Below are 20,539 nucleotides of genomic sequence, written 5' to 3'. Positions count from 1 at the left end.
TATTAGTATCCTCTTTATTATATCATTCATCAACCAGGCAACAACTGGCGGAGCAAACACCAGCGAATAATAAAAAAATTACCTATAAACATTAGTTCTCTGTTGACTGCACTTATATTAAAAAAAAAGAAAGAATAATCGAATGTATTGGTAATTTTTATCCCTAGATTAAAATTCAACAAAACAAATATTTCCGGCAACACAATTTATTGTGTTCTCTTCTCCCATTTTTATCTACCAATAAGGATTTAACGGGAAAACCCTGATTGGCCTCACATAGCAAAGAAAAAAAAATCCACCAGAACTTATATTTTACACGAATTAAGTTAGAAAAACTCTTCCACTAGTTGGCAGAGAGAAATTCTTCCTTAAAAAAGCAAAAAATAGCGAACTGAATGGATAATATAATACAGGCATAAAATTTATTTGTCACCAGTTGTGCTCGTCTTGATGGCAATGACACACTCTTCACCGCAAGCCTTGAGAACGGTACACTGAAAAAAGAAAAGAAAATTAAAATGTAAAAAACACTTTTTTGAGATTCGTTAACACATAGCATTGTTCAATTTCCATTAAATTCATTAGCGACTTAAAATATTAAGCAAAGACCTTGAAATGAGCAAAATATGACCTTAAAGTGCAAAGAAAAAATAGTCCCATCTCCTCTAAAATTCTTTTTTCCCTCCTCGAATTTCTTCTGAGCATACATGGTTTTTTTTTTTTTTTTTTTTCAAATATGGTCAGATAAAAGCGAGTCAAATTAAACCACCAGTTTGTTAATCTCCGAGATAAATTACTATGACTTTCTATAAATAACTTCCAGATAAGAGCTAGAATTGTATAACAAAATTATCACTCAATTGTAATTTTTTCAGGAAAGAATTCTTTATTGGTATCATACTGAAATAAGTTGATCAGCGCAATAAGCAACTATGAACACAAATGATAAAATTCAAACCATGGAGTCACTTACCTTTTTCACGCAATTTTTCATTATTCGTGGGTCTGACCTACAGTCCCCCACCCCCTAAAAAGGGAAAAATTGCGCCCTGAAAATGCCCCTTGAAGACTGAAACTAAGAATGCCGGGAGCTGGTACGCGCCAAGTGGTTCGACCAAGCATAATTTTAATAAATATTTCTTCTCCTAGCCAATAGTTTTTTTTAAGATATCGGAGCAATTCCCTAGTTAACCATCATCAAAACTCTAAATCAAAACAACTTAACACTTAACCAGATTAAAGCAGGAAGAAAACTGTATAAAACGCCGAAAAACAAAACTGCATTATGACAAGAGCCCCAATTTTTTTTTATTCCCCATAAGTTTAGAAAAATTCCTTTTAGGTGGTATTTTCATTCAAATATGTCCTTTTGATGTTTTCTTTTGCATTGATAAAATATATATTAAAAACATTGTTTATAGGACCCTAAGGAGCTAAAAAAGGACGAAACTACAACTTTGATCTCAGCCCCTTACTTTCAACACTACAAAAACTGTTGGATTGCCTTAGACCTTCGAAAGACCAAGTGTCAGTAAGGGTAGATCAATCCAATATAATTTCCTTTTCTTTAACCATGGTAATCTGAGAATCATAGACTACCAAATATAAGTAAGAAAAGGATATGCATTGAACTATTACCACCGTGCACAAAGCAAAGACCATGTATCACGCTTTTCCTATAAATTCTTAGAATGAGTCACAAAGAAAATTTTCACTGGTTGAAAATATATTTAAAAAGAAATTGTTGGATCGTGTTAGGCCTTCAAAACAAGGAATCAGGAAGGGTGGAGCAATCAATTCAATTTCCATTTCCCTAACTGCAGTAATGCAAGATTTTAAAATCACCAAATGAAAGTAGGAAAAGGACAAGTACCAAACATAACATCAGCACCAATATACTATATCACCCGTTTCCGAACAAAAAAGGCCTGAAAAGATATCTATAGTAAATATTTCAGCAATATTGTTGCATTACAAAAAAAAAAATAATAAAAAAAAAAAAAAAAAAAAAAAAAAAAAAAATCTTAGACCTTAAAGACAAAGAGTCAGCCAGGTTGGAGCAATTCAATTTCCTTTTCTTTAACTGCATTAGTATAAAACTCCTAGATCACAATATCAAAGAGGAAAAAGAACATCCAGTAACGTCGTGCCCAAAGCAAGAGCATATCTCACGCTCTTCCAATAAATTCTTAGAAACATTTCTGAAGTAAACCTCACTAGTTGTCTTTGGATTTTGAGAGAACTGTTGGATCGTCTTAGACCTTAAAGACAAAGAGTCAGCAAGGGTGGAGCAATCCAATATAATCTCCTTTTCTTTAACAGCAGCAATCTAAGGATCATAGATCACCAAATGAAAGTAAGAAAAGGATATGTTAAACATGATATCAGCACGACCATGACTCTCATACTTTTCCGGCAAGGGCTTCGAGAGATTTACCCAGTAATTCTCACCAAACGGCTTTTGGCAATTATTGGAAAAGCTTGAAAACGTCAGAAACGACATTTAAGGGTAATGCAAGCTTAGCAAACGGTTTTTGGTAATTATTTCCAATATACTAACTCACTCTTGTCCATATAAAGGTGCGGGAGGATTTCTGTATTATATCAGTTGCCTAAAGAAAAGAAAAAAAATGCAAATGTTGGGGCGTCTTAAACCTTCAAGACAAAGGAGTCAGCCTGGGTGGAGCAAACATATTTAATTTCCTTTTCTCTAACTACAGCAACTAAGGATTCTAGTTCACCGAATGAAATTAAAAAGGATAAGTGTTAAACATGATATCAACACAAACAAAAACCATTTCAAACTTTTTCGCCAGACACTTACTAAGATTTCTCTAATAAATTAATCACCATTGATTCTTTCTGAAAGTTTTTGAATTTTTCACAAACATTTTTATTAGTAAAAATATACGGAACTCACGAGTTAACTTACGTAACGAACTTCTATATTCATATATTTTTACTACGTGTATGAGGGGGTTCGCCCCACGCTCTTTACAATAAAGTTTAAATTTTGTCCCAATTCCTTAAGAATGGCCCCTGAATCACAAAGGCCGTAGAATAAATAGTTGATATTACTAATAATACTGAAAATACTGACAATACTTTAGGGTAAAGAGCGTGGTATTAGGAGAAAATGAACCCATAATATGCGTAATAGTTTCTGTTCGTTCATCCTGCACCCCCTTCATTGAAATTCTCTTCCCCGATGGAAAGTTCCCCCACATAACCCTCTCCCCTCAACCCCTCCCCCAACAAAACTTCCCCCTGAAAACGTCTATACACTTCCCGATAACACATTACTATATGTAAATACTGGTCAAAGTTTGTAACTTGCAGTCCCACCCACGGGGACTGTGGGGGAGTAAGTCGCCCCCAAAGACATAATTATTAGGTTTTTCGACTATGGTGAATAAAATGGTTATCTCACAATTTTGATCCAGTGACTTTGGGAAAAAATGAGCGTGACAGGGGGCCTAGATGCCCTCCGATTTTTTTGGTCACTTAAAAAGGGCACTAGAACTTTTAATTTCCGTCAGAATGAGCCCTCTCACGACATTCTAGGACCACTGGTTCAATACGATGGCCCCTGAAAAACAAAAACAAAAAACAAACAAACAAATCAGCATGCATCCGTGATCTGATTTGTGGCAAAATATACAAAATTCCACATTCTTGTAGATAAGAGCTTGAAACTTCTATTTTAGGATACTCTGATACAATGAATCTGATGGTGTGATTTTTGTTAACATTCTATCACTTTTAAGGGATGTTTCGCCCTATTTTCTAAAATAAGACACATTTTCTCAGGCTCGCAACTTTTGATGGGTAAGACCAATTTTGATGAAACTTAAAACCAGCATTAAAATGCGGTTCTTTTGATGTAACTATTGATATCAAAATTCCGTGTTATAGAGTTTTGGTTACTATTGAGCCGGGTCGCTCCTTACTACAGTTCGTTACCACGACCTGTTTGAAAAATTACCCCAAAAAGCTCAAAACCTCATTTATGTCTCAATAAACATGCTAAGGTTTTTGGATATGTTCTCTCCTTGTACATACGCATTACCATTGCCAGCTATTGAATCTATCCATCATCTCAATCGAGTAGGCTATTCATAGGTTTACAAAAACATAGACAACCTAATACTGGCATTAAAAGGACTAAGGGGCGTTCACACTAGCATCTTCCCTAATGTTACGAATAAGACTCAGAGCAAGGTGGTCGAAGGCATGATTGAAGCTTTCATCGTAGTTGAAAATGAGGTTACAACCTTTCTTTTAATGAAAACGATTAAGAAAGCAACCAACTTAAAGTAGTCTGCGACAAATACATGTGTTGGTATCTCTAACATCCCACCATATGTTAATATTGTAAGGACGTTTATTAGTTTCCTTATATAGCGAGTCTCAACATTCTTTGCCTGCAAGGTAACACTAAAAAAGGTCTTAGGCGAGACAGATCAGAGAATTTTACCAGGAGCGAAAAATGGAGGTGGGGTAAAAACACACACCCACACAAAATCATTTTTGAGGCAAAATTGTCTAAAGGGGAGGGGTTCCTTAGATTATCCCCTCTCCATGTCTTTAGGAATGCTGAAAAGGCTTTAAAAATGGAATTAATCGAACTTAGACACAAAAGAAAGCTCCAAGCTATTTAAACTATCTTAACCGAGTGACTAGTACACTGCCCTTGCATGTATCCTTCTAGACTGGGATTCAACTTCTAGTGCCACCGATTATTGAATTTTGGATATGAGTCAATTGCATGAATCTGAGCACAGACCGAGTCAGACCATCTCTAAATGAGCACATGGAGGAATGAAACTGAGAAATGAAAATGGAACTGAGATTGGCAATGTCGGCTTGGGCTATATAGTCTAGTGCCATCTACACTACCTCTTTCTCTCTCCTTTCCACATAAAAGAGAAGATATACACCCAAAGCAAATCAATGAATGTGAAGTAATAGAAGTACGTACCACTAGTTCCTTTCCAGCTTCGAAGTCGTTTTTCAATTGAACACCTAAGTCCCCTTCTGGGATTTTCAAATCTTGACGAATATCACCAGCTTCAGTCATAATGGAGAGGTAGCCATCATCAGATATGTCAACAAGCTACAAGATGAAGAATTAATGGAGCAGAAGTGAAACTGACGAAAAACAAAATGATAATCAAGACTTATTTTATATCTGAAACTTCACTAAATAGCAGTGGTTTTATTTATTGATTATTTAAAATAAATGCTATAATTCTGAAGACATAAAACTAAGGCTATATTCAAGGTTGTAACCATAATAACTTTACTTTAACTGCAAAAGTTACTTGAAGTGATATCCGCCTGATACCGTTATGAAGTAGGTACTATCTTATGGGGTTTGTAAGGGTTTAATCCTTTTGAGTTTCAATTTTATTCATTACTCTTTCAATATAATTTGGTCTAAGAGTACTTTCAGTATGTTCAAACTGATACTGATATCGATAGCAATGAAAATGCTCATTAACTATCCTTAGTAAAAGTTTCTTAAAGTAAATCCAAAGTTACTTTTCTGTTGTTCCAGCTACTACAAAACGTCAGCTAAAGCGACAAAGTTACCTTTTGGTGAACCTGGAATGCACCCTAAATTTATACTTGGACCCTAATTAGCACAAGAAGACAAAACCACTCAAGTCGACACTAGACGAAAGTAAAATTGATGAAAAACAAAATGATATTCAAGATTTATTTTCATGGGTGAAATTTTCACTGAAACACCGAGTGGTTTTACTGATTGATTAATTCAAAAACATACTATAATTCTCAAAAATTGAAACTAAGCTATACTTGGATCCAGTAGCAAAATATGCTATAGGGCAGGGAGGCACCTGCCCCCTCCCCAAGCTGAAATTTAGCGTCTTCAAAAATCTTGTCAAAACTAAGATAGGCCTATATAATTCTAGCATCCACAGAAACAGGTCAGTTTTCTTTAGTATACCTTTGCCTTTATGATGCTATATGGCACACTTTTCACAGTCGTTTTCACTTGACTTCAGAGAATTGACTCAAACTTTACCCCCCTTCCCAGTATTTTAACCCTCTAATCGAAACTAGAAGAATCACTCTGGAAAGTCAAATTAATGGGAAAAAATCATTAATTCAGATTTTCAAGATATTCTATAATGGTGAAATTTTTACTAGCAACCTCGAAATTTTCGGTATAAACCAACAATAGTCACGTATACATTTCAGTAAGTTTAGATTCTAAGTTTAAAAACAGTTTGACTTTTTATTTCAGTGTTTCAAAATTTTAATGCAATAACACACAAGGAATGTGATAGAAAGTTGGATCTGTTTATCACGATGTTTCGATAACTATTTTTATAGTTATCAAAACACTATAATTAAACAATTAAAACAGAACACTTTAAGGATAATTTTGCACAGGCAAATGTGCCGCTGCTAATAAGACTGGTGGAAAAAAAATCACAAGAAGAGTATCACTTTCTATTTCATTTCTAAAAGTGGAAAATACAGCTTTCTATTTGGGGAAGAACAAAATCCATTTAAATTTAAAGCAAAAACTATGCTGATCAGGAGGCACGTATCCAGGGAGTGAGAATTACTGACTTTCAATATCTCCTCATCCTTCCAAAAAATCACCAACACATAAAGTGGTTTTAAAATGCAGATTAATACAATTTTTCTTATATTTTACACGATATATATATATATATATATATATATATATATATCTATTTCTAACTCTTAATTTGGTATTGACAATGCAGGTGAAAGACTCCTACCCCCCTCAAACAGATTTTTGGTGCCCCGAAAGAAAGTCACGGATAGGGTACTGCTCAGTATTGTTTAGTTTAGACACATGATACCCAAAATATTCTAGAAGGGAATCCCCCCTTTATAAACGAAAAACCTCAGTTGGGGGGGAGCGTTAAGATTGAAAAAAACCCTCCCCCTAAAAACACTGAATAATACAAAGGCAGGCAAAGGGATTATTTGAGGAGATTAAGCGAGGACGACAAAGACCAGATCTTTTTTTTCAATGAGTAAATACTTCCCGTTGCACATTTTGGAGGAGACAAATCCCACATTTAAAAGGAGTACTACTACTACTACTAAATCACTACAGCACCAAGCCGCCCGAGCCCAACACAGCTACGCACGCTCCTCCTCCAACCTAATCTATTTAAAACCTCCCTCTTTACACCCTCCCAGGAAGTTCCCATTTCCTTTAAATCTTTATTTATGACATCCTCCCAACCCAGACAAGGACAACCTGCTTTCCGTGTAGCCACAGACGGTTGGCCAAAAAGGACAATCTTCGGTAATCTGTCATCCTTCATCCGTAGAACGTGGCCTAGCCATCTAAACCATTCTTTAATTATAGCCATAGAAAGCGGGATTGAACCACATTTTTCATACAGCCTACTGTTTGAAATACGGTTAGTCAGCCGGGTACCCAGTACAATCCGTAGGCAATTTCTCTGGAAAACATCTAGTAAATTTTCATCTGCTTTTCGGAGCGCCCATTACAAGAGAACTTTCTGTGTTTGACAGAGGGCAGATCCCAAGTACAAGAAAATACATTTTAAGCCAGATATTTTCTATTGTCATGGACAGATTTTGGATGAGTTTGGAAGAAAGACGTGATGGCACCTCCTTATTTTGATACATACTTTCTCACTACCATGGACAGATTTTGATAATGTCCATTTCCATGGACAGATTTTGGATAAGTTTGGAAGAAAGATGTGATGGCACCTCCTTATGTTCATACATAAGGAGGTGCAATCTTCAGCAAGGCTGTGCCAAACAATATTGGAGCCTCTTGTCTATGCAAACAGACATTCTATCATAGAAAAATTAAAGTTCTCATTTATGATCAAAAGTAAATAATTGTTAATAAATAAAAAACACAAAAATCTGTCAAAACATCACATGAACTAAAGACCAAATAACTTATTAAAAACCCTTTGCTTAACAACCGTGACGCCCATATAGATTGATGAATTTATACCCTTCTCCTTAGGGATGCCCATTAGTGATAATATGAATGGATTTATCTAACTGAAAAAGTAATTAAAAGTAAATTAAAAAATAAACATAATAAAAAAAGTAAGCGGTAACTAATAAAAAGAAATCATAACAATTCGACAAAAAATCGTTTAAAATAAAGAATAAACTTACAAAAAAGTCAGCACGCTTAACAACTGGTACATCCATATTGTGGGTTGAAGGGCAGATATCTTCGGCTTTCTTGGAGGTAAAAATATCGATACCAACCATGTGAACCTTAGCATGACCATGTTTCCCTGTCTTTGACGTTGACATCTCCACAATTTTACATGGGCGACCCTGCAAGTAATTACCGTTTTGTTATAAAAAAATTAAGTACACTAGAATGATACAAGGAGTTGTAGGTCCCCTTAAATAGTAAAAAAAAAAAAAAAAAAAAAAAAAAAAAAAAAAAAAAAAAAAAAAAAAAAAAAAAAAAAAAAACGATAGCCCAAACGTTTTGTTTTAACACTAAGCAAAGCAAAAAAAAAAGCGTAAAAGAAGTCTAAAACAGGTAACACTGAATAGAAATTATGAAAAAACACAAAATTTATTTAGTTAACATCAATCTGATAGAGAACAATATATGGTAGAAAAAAAACTAAATCTGACCATGGGCGGATCTAAATCAAAATCTTGGGAAGAGGAGCAATGTGACTGTCAATAATATACAAAATTGACAAGAATGACAGCAGCAGAAAAATCTTGGGGGAGGGGGTAAACCCGCTCCTCCCTGGATCCGCCAATAAATCTGACATAAAAAATAATTCAACTAGGTAAAATTATCTTCTCAAAGATTTCAAGTAATTTGTCTTGTTTTTTGTTTATTGTTCGACTATATTTTATTTTCTTTTATTTCTAGGACTTTACTAGTACTGCTCGATCTTCTAAATCTCCTTTTAAGGTACACTTTATGAATTTCGAATCTGACATGAAATTGGGATTTTTTGCCTTATCAGTCACATTACCCCTCTACTATAATCTTAGTCTATTACCAAATACCAGAAAAGAAAAACACGACAGCAAAGGAAATATACAACATTCGGATGTGTAAAATATTCAATGTCAATTTAAAAATCATTGTTTGTTTTGGGTTTGTCTTAAGTATAAAATTAGAAGTTTTTGTGATTCGTGGAGGTGTATACGGAACTTTGAAAAAAAAATCTATCTAGCATGAGTATTTCAAAAAAAAAAAATCTTATTGGATATTCAGCTCGAGTCGACTTTCGGGATTATTATCTCTTCAAAGCCACATGTTAGTTTCTTAACACAAAGGCTAAACAAAATAAAAGCTGTAAACTATATAGTGAAATAAATCTATTTAAAAAAAAAACATTTACTGTAACTTCAAATGGGATCAGATCTTGATCAAATTTACACCTATGTATTCAGCAGATTTAAGACCGAGGGACGCCGACTTCCGCACCTGGATTAAATCTCAGGACGACACATGTGTCACATGGTTACGCCACACTTGGCACACCACCTGGTGTACATGATTTCTGAGAGAGGGAGAGAGAGAGAGAGGGAGGGAGGGAGAGAGAGAGGGGGAGAGAGAGATCACTGGTATAAACAGGGGGAGGGTTTGATATTCAACTCCCCACAAAGTTGTAAAAAAATAATAATAAGTAACTATATTTCTGATACAGAACAACACAAAAAATGTTGTTTTTTATGGTTGGAGCAATCCTTGATCCATTAAACCACTACTCAGAAAACAGATTCCAAGTCATCAATTCACCCCTCCTTAATAATGAAGACTAAAGCCTTACTTTCAACTAGACTATATATCAAAATCAACTACACATATCCAGAGCCGTTCCTAGGGTTGGTGGTGTCCAAGGCAAAATTAATTACAGCGCTTCCTCCCGACTCAAATATAAGCAAAAAAATCAGAATCAAAGTAAAAAACTGGATCAAAATGGATAATTTCCAAGCCATGGCCCGTCCAAGCCACGGTGCCAAGGGCAATAGCCTCAGTTGCCCCCTCCCCTAGCAACGGCTCTGCACATATCTGATGAGTTTCAAGAATGATTGCAGTTCGTCACTGTTGCGCCAAAAAGTCATATCTGACATTTGGCACTCCCGAAGTAAATGTTAAAAACTGTTTGGCGAGCTATTCTCAAAAGGAGGGTCAGAGCATGACAGTATATACTTTACCTGCTCAATCCTTTCTTTGACTTCAGCTCACCAAAAGGATTCTAGTGCACCAAATGAAAGAAAGAAAAGGACAAGAGTCAAACATGATATCAGCATGACTAAAACTATCTGACATTTCCAATAAGTGTTAAGAAATATTTCACCAATAAATTCAACAGCAAACCCAGGTTGGATTTATAAATAATAATAAAAATGTTGGATTGTCTTAGTTATCCTTTTCCGCCAATTGCTTATTAAGACTTCTCTCGTAAATTACTCGGCAACACTACCAAAATTGAGAAGAAGAAAAAAGACCTGCTGGATCAACTGAGACCTTCACAGACAAAGAGTCAGCCAGGGTGGAGCACTCCAATTTAATTTCCTTTTCTTTAAATACGGTAATGTAAAGCTCCTAAATTAACATACCAAATCAGGAAAAGGATATGCATTAAATTGATACAATCATGCCAAGGACATATGCAGGATTTTTTTTTTTTAGAAGGGGAACAATTTTGTTAAACACATCAAAAATTTGTTAATATACATTTTTATTATACATTTTACATTTTTATTATATTATATATTTATACATTTTTATTCTCTTTACGAGTCGGAAAAAAATTCCGGGGGAAGGTCAAAACCCCACCACCTGGCTACGGCCCTGCATCACACCCATAGCAAGAGCACGGTCTTGGTCTCATCAAAGTCTTTTAATAAATTTTTAGAAACATTCCTCAAGTAAACTCTACTAGTAGTTTTTGAATTTTGAGAAAACTGTTGGATTGTCTTAGACCTTCAAAGACAAAGAGTCAGCAAGGGTGGAGCAATCCAATATAATATCCTTTTCTTTAACAGCAGCAATCTAAGGATTATAGATCACCAAATGAACGTAAGAAAAGGATATATGTAAATTGACATAACCACACCAAAACAAAATACCAAATCTCACGTTCTCCCAATAAATCCTTAAAAACATTCCTAAAGAAAACTTTTTGAGAGAACTATTGGATCGTCTTAGACCTTCAAAGAGTCAGCAAGGGTGGGGCAATCCAATATAATCACCTTTTTCTTTAACGGCAGTAATCTAAGGATTATAGATCACCAAATGAACGTAAGAAAAGGATATATGTAAATTGACATAACCACACCAAAACAAAATACCAAATCTCACGTTCTCCCAATAAATCCTTAAAAACATTCCTAAAGAAAACTTTTTGAGAGAACTATTGGATCGTCTTAGACCTTCAAAGAGTCAGCAAGGGTGGGGCAATCCAATATAATCTCCTTTTTCTTTAACGGCAGTAATTTAAGGATTATAGATCACCAAATGAACGTAAAAAAAGGATATATGTAAACTGACATAATCACGCCAAAACAAAAGAGTAAATCTCACGTTCTCCCAATAAAGTCTTAGGAACATTCCTAAAGAAAACACTTTTGAGAAAACTGTTGGATCGTCTTAGACCTTCAAAGACAAAGAGTCAGCAAGGGTGGAGCAATCCAATATAATCTCCTTTTCTTTAACAGCAGCAATCTAAGGATTATAGATCACCAAATGAACGTAAGAAAAGGATATATGTAAACTGACACAATCATGCCAAAACAAAAGAGCAAATGTCACGTTCTCCCAATAAACTCTTAGAAACATTCCTAAAGTAAAGATTACTAGTTGTCTTTGGATTTTGAGAAAACTGTTGGATCGTCTTAGACCTTCAAAGACAAAGAGTCAGCAAGGGTGGAGCAATCCCATATAATCTCCTTTCCTTTAACTGAGGACATCTAAAGATTATAGATCCCCAAATGAACGTAAGAAAAGGACATGTGTAATACTGATACAATCACGCCAAAACCAAAGAGCAGATCTCACGTTCTTCCAATAAATTTTTAGAAACATTCCTCAAGTAAATATTACTTGTTGTCTTTGGATTTTAAGAAAACTGTTGGATCGTCTTAGACCTTCAAAGACAAAGAGTCAGCAAGGGTGGATCAATCCAATATAATCTCCTTTTCTTGAACAGCGGCCATCTAAGGATAATAGATCACCAAAAGAACTTAGGAAAAGGAGATATGTAAAACTGATACAATCACACCAAAACAAAAGAACAAATTTCTAGTTCTTCCAATAAACTCTTAGAAACATTCCTCATGTAAACTTCAAAGGCTGCCTTTTTATTTTGAGTAAATTGTTGGGTCGTCTTAGACCTTAAAGACGAAGAGTCAGCAAGGGTGGAGCAATCCAATACACAACTTTTCTTTAACAGCAGTAATCTAAGGATTAGAGAATACCCATTGAAACTAGGAAAACGACAAGCGCCAAACATGATGCCAGCACGACCATGACTATTTCACTCTTTTCCAGCAAGTGATTCGAGAGATTTACCTGGTAATTCTCATCAAAATGCATTTGGTAATTATTTCAAAAGTTTGGAAATGTTAGCAACCACTTTTAAGGACAACTCAGACGATTAACTCTGCTCCCTTTTGACACGTACTACCCTACTTAAAAAATGAACACTATCTGCTTTCCAGCTTTAAAGACATTCTGTAATTACTAACCGAAATTTGTAGAAATATATAAACCAAAATTAGCCCTTAGCAGAGATACCAAAGACACTTATTTGAGCCTATTTTGCTTCCTCTGAAAAAAATTGCTAAAAGTATCTATGCCCTATTTCCTTAATAATTACAACCCCTCCAGTACACATTTGTGTTCTATATATTAACTGAACAAACAGAAATAAACCCTAGACTGCCCCGCCCCCTTAAATTTTTGTGAATTGACGCCACCGATAAATCAAAAAATGTATTTGCATCTTAGTTTGAGAACGAGGTCGATAGACCCATTGCCATTTGTAATGCATACAAAAAAAAGCAAAAGAAGAAATGTCCTTTATGCTAAGCAAATCAATGAACATCTCTTGGGTAATATATGCATTAAAATTTGGCTTCAAAACTCCAATTCATAATGCGTAGTTTCTTGGAATACTGTTTTAAAATTTAAATTCTCAAAAGATTTAGAAATCAAGGATATCTTTATTATTAATCTTCTTCTAGTCAATTAAGTCAACCATTTGACCTTGAACTGTCAACACTAAGTCTTTAGTGTTAAAATACTTCCTTTATGACCTATATATTCAAGAGTCGAGTTCAGTCAATCCAGGAAATAATTTTTAAGAGATTAAATCTTTTTTGTCTATGTAAACAACGTTTTGTATATATGTTGACCTGAGAGTAATTGTCGTATTCCGTCAGAAATCCAATTTTTTAGATGTTCTGCAACTTAGTGTATTTTTTCCCCTCTTTCGGATCGTCATGCAGGGATCCTGCACAATCATTTGTTGCCTAACAATAGAAAATTCAGTATTATCCTCATCGATATGTCAGTAAGTTTCCACAGAGCAAGATTATTCTATCGTACTAAAAAATTAAGCTGACATAATCTTATAAACTACACTATGGAACCTTAAAAATCTTTAATCACATGTTTCTCGCAAAATATCTTCAAACAGTAGCGGTAGCAGGTAAAGGACTAATTTCGAATCATAATTAATTTGTCTATCTGGTGTCTTACCCTAAAACCGTCCCCCCAATATCCCCCCCCCAGACGGTCGAATTGGGGATCGTCTATTTCTAATTTAATCTGGTCTGGTGCCTGATACGCCAGCCAAATTTCATTATCCTGTCTAATCTAAAAGTGCCTAAACTACCAAAACCAGGACAGACAGACCAACAGAATTCGCGATTGCTATATGTCACTTGGTAAATACCAAGTAAAACTAAGTGACTTATAGGGAATATTTCAAACAAGCTTAGGCCAGACCAAAGTGCAGAATCACTACTACCATTAATAGCCCACTGCAGTGACAAGCCACTTGAGGTCAACAAAGCTATGCAAGCTCCTCCTCCATCCCAACCATTTCAAAGCCTCCCTCTTTACACCCTCCCAAGAAGTTCCCATTTCCCTGAAGTCCTTACTTACAACATCTACCTATTCCATTCATGCATGTGACTCTAGACAGTTGACCAACAGCGACAATGTGACATCCTTCATCTGTAGAATGTGTTCTAGCCATGAACAGCATTTTTTTTTTACTCTTTGGGAATTGATGTGACATCTCTAGTACAGAAAAACAAAGGAACAGTAACTAGGGTTGCCACAAGTGGAATTAAAAATTATATAAAAGATACAAAAAAGAAAAGCTATAACCAAATCCACCAACAACAGTAAAAAGAATCATGTATGCTCTGCATAAATCAGTGTAACCAGTCTTGTTTGAATTTCGCTTCAAACCTCAAATAAAATTTGAAGAAAAATATTGCAGTTAATATCCAATACATGGATGTTTGACCATTCCTATCATGCACAAAGTATAAAAAAAAAAAACCAAAGGTACTGGTAGTACTTCCTCTGAAAAAAATTGCTAAAAGTATCTATGTCCTATTTCCTTAATAATTACAACCCCTCCAATACACATACACATTTGTGTTCTATATATCAGGATCATACATCTGCTTGAGAATTCGAAATCATACAAAAAATTTTCTTAATCCTTGGATTAACAAAAACAACAGACATATTTCATTTTGACAAATAAATATCTAATTACAAACCTTAATCATCACAAAGCCATTCTTACGAAGAGCAGAACACTGAACTGGGTAAGTGGACGAGGCAGCAGAATCTCCAGATTGAAATTCATGGTCATCAAGCTCTGCCATTTTTGTTTCTAGTTGATACTTTAAACTGTGCAAACTAAAAATAAAAACCCAATAATTAATCTATATGATAAAACCTACACCACAAAACCTTGGGGAAGAGTTTTCATGTAAATACAGGCAAGAAATGGACATGTTTGTTGATGACTGACAAAATAAAAACTGAAAAAAACAAAACAGTTTCTTCTTCCAACACTGAAATGACAAGACTGGAACAAAAGAAGGTACTCCCATACAATCCAGAACACACTCGAGAAGAGAATTTAGGTTAATCACGATTATATACTTCAGTTTATACAATACAGTTCATTTTATGACTCCATCTAGTAATGTCTAGGGTTAACTTAAAGCTGAAAATTTGGAAGGGTAGCTACCTATCAGGAAGTTATGATGTTGGAAAACTCAAGGATGGGAATTTGAAGAAAACTTTCCAGGAACAGTTGAATACTAAACTCAAGAGCTTAAAATTTGACAATGCAGATGATTGGAACAATTTGTGAAGTTGCTGTCAGTGTCTTAGGGAAAAAAGTTAAGACTGTAGCTAGGAATATTAGAGACAAAGTTTCATGATTTATAGAGAGGAGAAGGGGTTTGTACAAGAATTATATGAGTGATAGATCATGTGAAAACAAATTAAAATATGAATTTGAAATACAAATTAAATAAAATTAAAATATGAATAAAGGAGGTTAAGAACACAATTAATGATAAGAAGATATCACTCCTATATATCAGGAGTGATAAGAATTAGGAATAAATTATAGAGAGATGGATAGCACATTTTAAGAATGTGCTAAACTGAGATACAGTTACAGGAAAAGATATAGAGGAAAATGAAAAAGTTTGTGATACCTTGGAAGGAAGATTTGTTTTTTGAGGAAGAATTAGCAACAGTACTAAAAGGATAAAAAGGAATAATAAGGCTCTAGGTGCTGATAGTGTGGTAAATGATTTTCTTAAATATGGTGGCTCTGAGGTTAAAAATAAGTTATTGAAGATTATAAATATGATTTTTGAAAAAGGGAAAGTACCTAAGGATTTCAGGAAACCCTTAATTAAACCACTATATAAAAAATATGATAAGAGTGAGTGTCAAAATTACTGAGTCATTAGTCTGGTCTTGGTAGGTAGCAAATTACTTAGTAATATGATACTTTTTACACTGAGAGATGCTGTAGACAAAGTTTTAAGAGAAGAACAGAGCAGCTTCAGAAAAGGTAGAGGATGTGCTGACCAATTTTTCACTCTTAGGTTGATAACTGAGAAGTGCCTTAGTTGTCAAACATCTTTGGTCCTCAGTTTTATTGATTATAAGCAAGTGTTCAATTCTGTTGACAGAAGAGCTTTAGCAAAGGTCTTATCCTTGTATGGTATACCAGACCAATATATTTAAGTGATTAGTGCTATGTATGAGAATAATACTGCTGTAATTAAAGTAGGAAATGAGAGTAGAAGCTGGTTTTGTATTAAATCAGGAGTTAAACAGGATTGTGTTCTATGCCCCTTTGTATAGATCATTTTGATGGACTTTGGCTTAAAGAACACAGGAAAGGCAATGGGAGACCATGGAATCAAATGGGGAGGAAAAACTCTCCTGGACTTAGATTATGCTGATAATTTAAGCATCCTAGATGAAAATGTGAGCAAAATGAATGAACTTTTAGAGGCTTTGGAAGTTCAGGGTGCTAGAATAGGTTTGGATATTAATGTCAAGAAGGCTAAGTCACTAAGGCTAAGAATAAGTGAAGATGAAAAGGTGGTGTAAGGAAACAAAATGATCAATCAGGTGGGCAGGTAGTATTATTAGCAAAGATGGTGGGAGCAGATAAGATGTTAAAAGTAGAATAGTCAAGGCTCAGGCTGTTTTTTCACATTTAAAGAAAGTTTAGAAGAATAGGAAGATAAGTCTGCAAACCAAGATTAGAATATTTGAAGGTACAACAATAACAGTGGTCATATAAGGCTCTGAGCCATGGGCGCTCCAAAAAGCAGATGAATATTTACTAGATTATTTCCAGAGGAATTGCCTACAGATTGTTCTGGGTACCTGGCTGACTGACCATTTTTCAAACAACAGGCTGTTCAAAAAGTGTGGTTCAATCCAGTTTTCTATGGCTATAATGAATGGAAGTTTGAGATGGCTAGGGCACATTCTGTAGATGAAGGATGACAGATTGTCCTTTTTGGCACAATATCTAGGACTAAAAGAAAAGCAGGTTGTCCCTGTCTGGGGTGGGAGGATGTCATAAAGAAAGATTTAAAGGAAATGAGAACTTCCTAAGAGGGCTATATATTTGCACATTAGGGGCTGGGGGTGAAGTGACCTAACATTACCCCAAGCCCCTTTAATGTATAAATATAAAGCCCAATTATACAAGTCCAATGCATTTTGTGGTGCATCATTTATCTTTGTTGTTATGAATGCCATTTTCTTTTATGTTACATTCAACAAACTTCTTGCATGTACTTTTTTTTCCATTAGCTACAAAAATGGCTTATGCTAGGTTGATAGGGTAGTAAGCAAAACAAAGTGCATACAGGCAGTCATTGTACACTTTTGACAAAAGTTGTTCTCCAGTCTTTGACCTAATCAAAACTGAAGATATGGGAAAAATAGCTAAGAAAAGCTTTTATTCTGGCTTTTACAACAAAATATCTTATTTTACTGAATAATAGTAAACAACTATGCTTTTTCTCACAGATAAAATTAAGTTTATACTATTAAAATTTTCAAATATACTCCACTTTCAGCCCTGTGTAAAATACAGGACTTAATTAGTTGTATATTAAAAAAAGCAATTCAAGTCAATTTTTTTTCACAAAGAAAATGTGTTTTGAGATACCCAAAATCAATGCATAACAGGTTAGATCACATGTTTTTTTTTATAAGCTTGCTATATCAATCACTTTCTAAATCATTATATTGATCAAAACTTTTAATAGCAAATTAAGAATTACCTTAATTTTAACTTAGGAGCAAATTGAGATGAACTAGCCAGTCTTAACTGAGTTGAAACAAAAATAAAGATAGCAGGTTTGCCTTAGTTCTTTTCTCAACAGTCCCCTTTTCATAGTTTTAGGCTTTATAATTTTAACAACAAGAAATTATAATAAATAAAACATGGTATGAATCAGAACTCTCAGGCCAGACTTTTTTTTTATTTAAAAAGGCCTCAGTTTCAACCTTAGAAACTTATTTCAGGCTAAATAGATGTACTGTATTAAAAGGCATCTGATAGCACCAAGCTGCCAGAGGCCAACCTAGCTGTACATGCTCATCCATCCCCATATATTTAAAGCAACCCTCAAACACCCTACCAGGAAGTATATAATTGCTTGAGCTTGATTATGTGCTTCTAGTGAATAGGCCTAGTGTTTTTAAAATGTAGCTAATAATACCTTCCCAGGATGTATACTTTTAAAAATTAAATTACCCTCCCAAATTTAAATTTTCCTACTTGTTGATTGAGTTTTGCTTCTTTGCCATTAGGCAAAGCCTAGTTTTAATTGAGGAATAGTGAAAAAAGAACAAATGCAGGAAAAATAAAAACATTTGACAAACCTACATAGGCTGTTCACAGATTATGGACATGGGAGGGGAGCATGTAGCCTAAAATAGCCTAGCATGAATTGATTTTAGGAGTGACATAGCTTAAATAAGTATTTTGACTGATTTGATGGTAGACCTACTTTTAAGAATTTTCCAATGCTCTCTCCTGAAGAGTGATTGTACAAAGGAACTGAGAAGAGGGAAAACTTGCCAATCCTTGTGCTTGCTATTAGAGTGAGATAAAATTGGCCTAAAAGGAAATAAGCCTAGGTCTACAGTAGGCTACACCCCACAGAAGTTTATTGAGGTTTCATTGACTGAAAAAAAGTTGCTGCTCTTTTTTTTCATTTTCAAGGGAGCTTTCTCTATCCTTTATTAGGCTATAAGCTTGACAGCCAACACCCTAGAGCTGCCCTCCCAATTTCCCCCCGAGATTAAGACCCAAAGGAACATCTAATAGTACCAGCTGTTATATCAAACATTTGAAGCTAGACAGGGAATGAAATTAATACTAATGTCAAGAACTCACCGGTAAAAATGAATTTGTAAAAATCACGGGTGCATGCCAAAGTTGACAAATTTCAATATGGCGTTTATTCGGAAACCTGAAATCTTCACTATCATCAAGAAATGATAGATCACAGGCCGTTGGACCGCTTCTTTAGCTTAAAGCGCTACCTATAACTAAATTCTCTTGCCCAAAATAAAAAAAAAGTCCTATGAAGAAAACTGACATGGCGCCCAACGACATAAACAGTAGCATGATTTTTACCATACAAAAATTTTACTTGGAACACCTTAAAGCTCTCAGTTGGATTAAGGTGACTAAGGTAAGGTGAGAATAAATGAAACCAAAACGAACAGAAATTAAATAAACAATCATAGGAAAAAAAACATACAACAGTTACTAATATAAATGAATAAATAAATCTCAAAACAAATAAAGCTTAAGTTGAATATGCAAATCAAGCTTAAAATGAGCAAAATATTTTACTATTAAGCAATAAATGAAACCAAAAACAAGCGAAAATTAAATAAACAACCGTAGCAAACAAACAAACAATAGTAACTAAAATAAATGAGTAAAGAAACCTAAAGCGAGTTAAAGTTAAATTTGAATATAAAAATCCAGCTTGAAACGAACGAAAATCTCTACGAAGAATAGTTTGAGTTTTGACTCCTTCTTTCACAGTAAAATTCTAAAGCCTACTGCGGCATATCAGCACCGCCAGTTTGGACCTTAAGGGTCTCACTCACTCACTTACTTACTGCATGCACTTTACTGAAAACGAAATATTTTACAAATATTTTCTTTTGTACTTGTTACAAAATTGAAAATAAACATGAAAATTACAGTAAACTACAATTTTGAACCGATGAGTTTTCAGCAATTAATGTCGTTGAATACCAAATATTTAGTTTAATTCGATTAGTTCTTTCCAAGACTGTCCAAGACAAGTATAGCTTCGCTATCAATAGGAGTTTGGATACTGCCCTCCTCTCTAACTGTAAAAGCCTAAAGCCTATGTCATTGGTAATTGGTGCTTCACTAAAAATAAATTATATTAGAAATAATATCATTTTCAGTTATTGCAACATTGAAAACGAAAATAAAATTACAGTGAAATAAAATCTTGAATCGATGATTTTTCAGCATTTAACAGCCTTATTTATCAAACTTTCAGTTTAATTTTATTTTACTTTTCAAGGCCGTTCAAGACAGGTACAGTTTTCAGTAAAGTGCCAAAGACGCAGTCGGTTTTAGATTTTTACAGAAAAAGAATTTGTAATTTCTCTATGTTTTCAGTTAGAGCAATTGTAGGTTTCTATTTCTTCTTATCTTAAGTTTAATATGGGCTTTACTTTTCTTTAGAAAACTTCTTTTCTAAGTTGTTTTCTGTTCTTTTTTGATTGCCATAGTTTCAAGCTTTTCACAATTCCACATTTCAAAATATTTTTATTCCAAAACAAATTAGCAGTTTTGGTAAGAACTAATAAATTAAACTGAGTGGATATATAATGATATTAATTGCTGAAAGTTCACCGGCCTAAGATTTTGTTTCACCCAGGCCAGATTTAAAG

The 20,539-nt window shown here is 34.4% G+C and overlaps 1 protein-coding gene across 1 annotated transcript; it reads right to left on the bottom strand.

Annotated features, from left to right (window-relative positions):
- LOC136029971 (eukaryotic translation initiation factor 5A-like) lies at positions 1-19,089 on the bottom strand. Its single transcript, XM_065708536.1, has 5 exons — positions 18,987-19,089; positions 14,803-14,944; positions 8,185-8,352; positions 4,982-5,116; positions 1-494 (listed from the first exon to the last, which is right to left on the bottom strand). The coding sequence occupies exons 2-5, from the start codon at positions 14,908-14,910 to the stop codon at positions 423-425; spliced, it is 483 nt and encodes a 160-aa protein (XP_065564608.1). The 5' UTR covers positions 14,911-14,944; positions 18,987-19,089; the 3' UTR covers positions 1-422.
- Positions 19,090-20,539: the final 1,450 nt, after the last annotated feature.

This window comes from Artemia franciscana, chromosome 8, assembly GCF_032884065.1.
Source record: "Artemia franciscana chromosome 8, ASM3288406v1, whole genome shotgun sequence".
NCBI lineage: Eukaryota > Metazoa > Arthropoda > Branchiopoda > Anostraca > Artemiidae > Artemia > Artemia franciscana.
Note: the sequence above shows the minus strand (reverse complement) of the source record. Positions and strands in the feature narration are given on the sequence as shown.